The sequence below is a fragment of the Propithecus coquereli genome, unplaced genomic scaffold (assembly GCF_000956105.1).
Source record: "Propithecus coquereli isolate 6110/MARCELLA unplaced genomic scaffold, Pcoq_1.0 Scaffold143, whole genome shotgun sequence".
Taxonomy (NCBI): domain Eukaryota; kingdom Metazoa; phylum Chordata; class Mammalia; order Primates; family Indriidae; genus Propithecus; species Propithecus coquereli.
Genome location: NW_012138636.1, coordinates 3,952,770 through 3,959,563, shown reverse-complemented (window position 1 = coordinate 3,959,563; position 6,794 = coordinate 3,952,770). Strand labels below are relative to the sequence as shown.

Genomic DNA, 6,794 nt, shown 5'->3' with positions numbered 1-6,794 from the left:
TTTGTATAATAAAGTAATTACCATGAATTGTAAAATGGCAGATCAAATCAGAGGGGCTACCTGCATGTGAATGTTTATGGCAGCTTTATTCATAATCTCCAAAACTGGAAGCAATCAACATGTCCTTCAATAGGTGAATGGATAAACAAGTTGTGGTATACCAATAAAGTGGAATGGTGTTCAGTGATTATAAAGGAATTAGGTATCAAACCACAAAAAGACATCAGTGAATCTACCATCCCCCCACTACCCCCAGTCTATGGAAAAAATGTCTTCCATGAAGCCAGTCCCTGGTGCCATATAGGTTGAAGACCACTGCTCTATGATACTGGTAGATACATGATACTATGCATTTATCAGAATCCATAGAATTTTACAGCACAAAGAGTGAATCTTGATATATACAATTTAAAAAAAAAAATCATTTAGGAGGCTGAGGGACGCTAGGGAGGGAATGTAGAATGTGACAAAACTATTTAACTGTATTAAAATGTATAAACAACCTCACTAAAGGGTGTGGGAAGAAAGATACTGACCTAAGTAACTTTGGAAATCAGTGGAGTTTGTAAGACTAAAGGCAAAAGAAACTGTACATAAGATATTTGATATCTACTTTATTTGATAAAGTTGTTTCCCATGGTTAACAATTCCTATACTGCTATTCATGTGTACTGGAATTAAAAAATTAAGTAAATGGATGGCAGATGGTGGAAGCCAGGTTTCTCACTGCTGCAGGTGAGAGGTTACAGATAAGTAAGGGCAGGAAGCTTGAATGAGTCCCCTGGTAAATGTGAGACACAGGTCAAATGGACCTCCTAACACCCCAACCCAAACCTGATCCTTGGGCTAGGCCCTGACAAGAATTACTCCATTTATTCCTATTTTGACAGTGCAAATCAACAGAATTTGGAGCAGGCTGCCCCTTCTCAGAGGGCAAGCTCAGCCACACCCAAATATAGGTATTTCCTGATCATGGTTTCTCAACTAATACGTCAGTCTCAACCTGATGCAAAAGTCTCCTTTAATGAACCAGCAGGGTTTGTTTCAATGTTGTATGTCTGCTCCCTCCTCTGCCTACTCCCATAAGTGGTAAAAATATATATGATACCACATACCTGAAGTAGAGGTCTAAAGAGCAAATGAGGAAAGCCATCTTGGGGGTGAAGTTCTCGTGCTGGGCTTACCCCTGGCCCTAGCTCCCTTCCCACTAGCTCATCCTGTTGGCTCACAAAGCCAGTGACATAAACTTACCCCACCCAGCCGTCCAGTATAAGTTTAGAGAGAGGACAACAACCCACTGAACAGTGAAAGGATACAAGAATAGCTCCATTTTTATTAGAGGGGTTGAGATAGCAGGTCAGGATATACCCTTCTTGATTCAATGATGAATAAATGGATAAATTATGGATCAATAGTAGATGAAAAAAACCTAAAACAAAAACAGAGCCTGTAAAAGCAATGTGCAACATAATAGGAGGAAATTACATCATGTAAGAGATGGAGGAAGAACAGTTAAAAGTAATAAAAAAGAGGCCAAAATAGTTATAAACACCTATTAATAAATAAGAAAGCAGAGAAATGGTAGACTTAAAAAATTAAAGACCTGTATCTTTTCAGAGAGAAAACAAAATACATGAAAAAGTAGATAAACCTTTGGCAAAGCTAATTAAGGAATTCTCTTCCTTGAATGTTTGAAAGAAATTCATGTGCCAAAACTGTCTAAGCCAGGCCTTAGACAATACCCAGTTTCTCCTATGGCAATTGATTTATTGCTATTTTCTATTCCTCCAGTGTTAGTATTTATTTCCATATCAAATCACCCATGTTATTAAAATTCTTAAATTATGGAAGACATTGTCTTTGTGATTATGTCAAACACCCAACATCATACAGCAGTAAAATAATAAATCATCATTTCCTAAATTGGGGTTCTGAGGAACAATAATAGGCCAAATACTATTGTGTTTAATAGAAAAAAAAGTGGCTCCTTATTCAAATAAGTTTGGGAAATGCTGAGTTAGACAAGTTAGTTTTTTTTTTTTATAACTGAAGAATCTACTCATTTTTTAAAAAAATAATACAAGCCAACATTTACTGCACGCTGAGTCTCCAAGAGGGATTTTAGTATACAGCATTTTGCAAACTTATTTGCCCATCTCCCAGAGGAATGTTTTTTCACAAAACACATTTTTGAATTGCTACAGCAAACATATTCTGGTTAAAATGAGAAACAAGACAAAAACGCCACTGCCACCTTTATTACTTAGCACTGTTGTTGAAATATTTAACCTATGCAGTCAGAAACTATGTTATAAATTTTGAAAAGAAGGAGAACATATAATTATAACATCATTGATATGATTCCTTACCAGGAAAAACTCAAAAGGATCAACTGATTATCTTTGACATAGATTTCAATAAATTGCCAATTTAAAATAACCTTTGAAAATAAATTCTTCTCTTATATAGCAAAAATGACCACATAGGTAAAACACTTAAGAGCTCCCATTAGCAGTATCAATGTGTTCCCTATATGTATTACCTGGAAGTACATTTGTTACAAATTATATAGGATTTAAGTAGATAAAATTCTCATGAAGGATATAGAAAGTTTTTTTACAATGAGGCAAAATATCATATTTCTGGAAAGTAATGTAATTCTATAGTTTTCACCATCATATCAACTTAAGACAATCCCAACCAAATTCCGAATTTGTTTTCTGGGAAAACCCTATTAATTGTAAAGTTCATCCATGTCAAAAATTGTAAAAAAAATTAAAATAAAAAAGATCAATAGGAGGATTCGCCCTAACAGATATGAAATCGTATTTCTAACTCAATAACTACAGGCTGGTGTACTGGGGCTACATTGTTCAGTGGAACTAAAGAGAATTCAAACACAGAATAAAGCATATATATGCATGACATTTCAAATGTGGGGGTAGAGATAAATATCGGCTAACAGCTGGCTAACCCTTTGGGGCAAAAAAAAAAAATTTAGAATACCAAAATCAAAATAATTCCACATAGGGCAAATAAAATTTTTAAATAAAACCATAAAAGTTACAGAAATACAGGATAACATTTATATAATATTAGGGCGGGATAACCCTTCTAAACAGGATCCTAGGGCCAGAAGGCAAAAAGGAAAAGATTTATCCATTTTTAAATTTTTTATTTTTTTTCGCCATTTTTAATGCATTTTTCCCTGTGCACAAGAGAAATAACTGATGAAGTCAAAAGATACATTTTTCTTTATACATAGCAGTTAAAAGTAACGCAAACATCACATGACACTTTCAGTGAAAGTTACATTTCCAATTACAAATCAAAATGCATATTACGATCTCTTTATGGGAGAAGTTGAGAAGGAAGTGTTAGGTAAAAAGCACTTTCCTGGCATTACTACACTGATCCTTCAGGCTGCACAAAGATTAAGGTCATATACAGTCAATCTGCAAATGTTGACACAATATTACACTGTAAATTTTCTGTACAATTAAATGTATACTTAGAGATACCAGGATAAACATTTCTACTATATTTTAACTGAACTTGCCTAGCCAACATACTCACTGAGTTTATCAAAGACACTGTAAGATTCTACAACATTGTGAGACATACCTAGCTCCAGAAATATTTCTTGTATTCTTTCTCATTTTGGTTATACATTATGCTCAGAGATTCTACTGTAATATTTTTAGATGTACAGTTCCAATTGTGCTTACTGTACTGTGTACAAATATAGCAAAAAAGATCAATGAATGGTATAAATATTACAGCATTTTGCTAGCAAAAATACATGCCAAAGTCACAATAAGCAATATTGTACCACAAATTAGAGAGTTCCAAGTAATTTGCTTCTGTTTTTAATATCTTCATTCTACATTAAATTACTATCATAGGCTAATGTTTAAAATGCAAATAAACTGGACATCTGTAGGACAAAACTTGTTCACCCAACTGTGAAAGTTGATACCTGTTTCCAAAAATCACAATAAAAGCAGAATAAACAGAAGTGTTTGCATGCAACACCTTTGAGTGAAACAGCATTGATTCCCATCATTCAAAATAGAGAAGGAAGGAAACCAAAAGAAAGAAAGGAAAGAAGGAAACAAAGAGGGAGGAAGGGAGGGAGGGAAGAAGAAGGGAGGGAGGAGGAAGGGAGGGAGAAAGAGGCAAAGGAAGGAGGGAGAGAGGGAGGGAGGAGGAAGGACTCCACCTTAAAATGCATCATATTAGATTTATAACTAGACAGATTTAAAAGAATCAAAATGAAAGTAAAGCACGATTTTGTGTGTGTGTTTAAAGATTTAAGAGCCATTATCAAAAATAAGATACATTTTTTTTCAAGGTACAGAAATGTAATTATGATGGCTGGGAGCCCAGCAGCCTCTCAATGGCTGCATTGATGTCGCCTCCTGTTGCTATTAGGGCCTGTAAGTTTGCTTCACGGTTTAAGAACCCCATTGCGTTGAGCTGTTCCAGTTGTTGTTGAAATCTGACTTCCGGATTAGGCAGCTGTGGAGGATTTGCTCCAGCCAGAGCCTGCACCATTTGCTGAATGAACTGCTGGTTGGGTCCAGATTCTGATGTTGGACTTGTGGTTTCACTGGGTGCAGAGCTGGCCACAGTGGGCCCAGTGGGACCACCAGAGCTGGTGGAGCCAGGGGGGCCTGCAGGGCCAGTGGGTCCTATGGGCCCAATGGGGCCTATGGGGGTAAAAGGAACTATAGGGCCTATTGGGCCTATGGGAGTGACTGGGCCTACAGGACCTATGGCGGTTCCCAGAACCCCCACCCCCACACCTGGAGTGAAGCTTGGAATGAGGCCAGGTGCTTCAGTGGCTAATGTCTGTAGCCCCTGCTGGATCTGCATTAAAGCCTGCATTGCTCTTGGGTTTGACATGGCTGACAGTGTGTCTGGATTCTGCATCTGCTGCAGGAAAGCCGGGAGCTGTGGACGCATCTGCTCCTGCAGCTGAGGATTTGCAGTAAACAGCGGGCTATTCAGCATCATCTGTGCAGCCAAATCTGGATTCTGGCTCAGTGACTGCATCATGCTTCTCATGTAGGGCGCAGACAGCATATTCTGAATCAGCTGAGGGTTTTCAGTTATCTGTTGCAGCAGGCTCTGCATTCCTGGGGTACTGAAGATGCTGGCAACATAATTAGCTGCAGCCATGGTGTTCCCAGTAGCACTGCTGGAGCTATTGCCAGATCCACTGCCAGGGCTCGTGGTAGTGCTGGTGGTAGCAGGACTCTGGGTAGCTGGCGGTGGTGCCCATGGATTGGGTAGTGGATCTCGATTTTCTGTACGGGAAGGCTGTGTACCTTCCCCAGAGGAGGAACTGTTCCCCACCGAGGCAAATGGATTACCCCCAAACTGCTCTTGTGCAGCATTCAGCATCGGTTCTTGAATGTCAGTGTACATGCGCCGTAAAGCATTATAACCACCTGGGATGCTTTCGAGATTGCTAAGAGCCAGGTCTTGATTTCTCATCATCTCTTGCATCATGGCTGGATTCCTGGCGATTTCGAGGGTTTGCCTCATTATATCTGGGTTGTTGAGCAGGTGACTAATTTCTGGGTTTCTCTGAATCAATTGTTGCATCTGTGGATTGGCCATAATGAGCTGCCTCATCAAATCGGGATTTGAAAGCATGCTCTGAACAAAGGGATTTTCCATGATTTGTATCATCATCTCTGGGCTGGCCATGAGCTGCTGCTGCATCTGGCTCTGAAGCTCAGAGAAGTTGGTAGAGCTCAAGCCCAGGCTGCTAAGGCCCGCAAGTCCTCCCAGGCTCCCCAACCCAAACGGGTTGCTATTTGTGGAAATAGGTGTGGAGTTACTCCTGGGAGTTGACGCAGAGGTAGTATTAGTTCCTGCGGCATTGCTAGGCTGCGTGGACTGGCCCTGAGGTCGGTTCTGGCTTTTGATAACAAGGTGAACCGTCAGTCCATCATGGATGCCGTGCTGGAGCAAGGTATCCTGATCTTTTAAGATTTTTCCAGCAAAAATCAGCACTAACTGATCGGTTTGGGATTTGAAGCGTTTCGAAATCGCTTCCTTAAACTGCTGGACCGAGCTATTCTCGGGCACTGCGAATTCCTCTTTCTCTTTGGGGGTCTTCACAGTGACTTTGATGATTTTGGGCTCAGCTGGTGCAGCGGCTGAGCCTTGGGCCGCAGGAGGGCCGCGGGAGGGGCGCGGGGGGCCGCTGCTCTCGCCGTTCTCAGCCATGGCGGCCGCAGTGACGCAGGCGGGCAGGGAAGGCGCGGGCGAGAGAGAGAGAAAGCGAGGGAAGGAGGAAGGAAGGAGGCGCCGCCGCAGCGGGCTGGACCGGACCAGGCGGGGAGCACGGAGCACTGTACCTCAGTGATGAAGACTGCGGTTCCCTGGTCCTCCAGTGGAGAAAGCGCTGGGCGTAGGCCGCAGGCTGAAGTCTCGGCGCTCAGGTCTCTGGGCTGCCGCCGCCGCCGCCTTGTGATCAGACCGCGCGCATTCCCAACAACTCCCGCAGCCGCTCCGCCCGCTCCTGCCCGCCCCTTCCCCTCCCCCACTCCGCGCTTGCCTCCCCGCCCCCTCGCTGACGCGGCGCCAGACCCAGATTGATAGATATGGCTTGGTCAAAATCAAAAACTTATGCACTGGAAAGAAAATAGGGAGAAATGGAGACAGAGAAACAAAGAGAGAAAGAACAGAACAAAACAGTACAAGACAGTCGAAGCAGAGAGGGTGGGAGGGAGAAACGGAAGAGGGAGAAAGCCAGCTTCTGTAATCGACATTGAAAG

General features: G+C 41.8%; 1 protein-coding gene across 2 annotated transcripts; it reads right to left on the bottom strand.

The window, feature by feature from the left end:
- Positions 1-3,158: 3,158 nt before the first annotated feature.
- UBQLN2 (ubiquilin 2) lies at positions 3,159-6,488 on the bottom strand. Of its 2 annotated transcripts, XM_012639934.1 has the most exons (2): positions 4,885-6,488; positions 4,173-4,548 (listed from the first exon to the last, which is right to left on the bottom strand). In XM_012639934.1, the coding sequence occupies exons 1-2, from the start codon at positions 6,241-6,243 to the stop codon at positions 4,369-4,371; spliced, it is 1,539 nt and encodes a 512-aa protein (XP_012495388.1). In that variant the 5' UTR covers positions 6,244-6,488; the 3' UTR covers positions 4,173-4,368. The 2 variants fall into 2 exon arrangements, with proteins under 2 accessions (XP_012495387.1, XP_012495388.1); XM_012639933.1 differs by having other exon boundaries at positions 3,159-6,470.
- Positions 6,489-6,794: the final 306 nt, after the last annotated feature.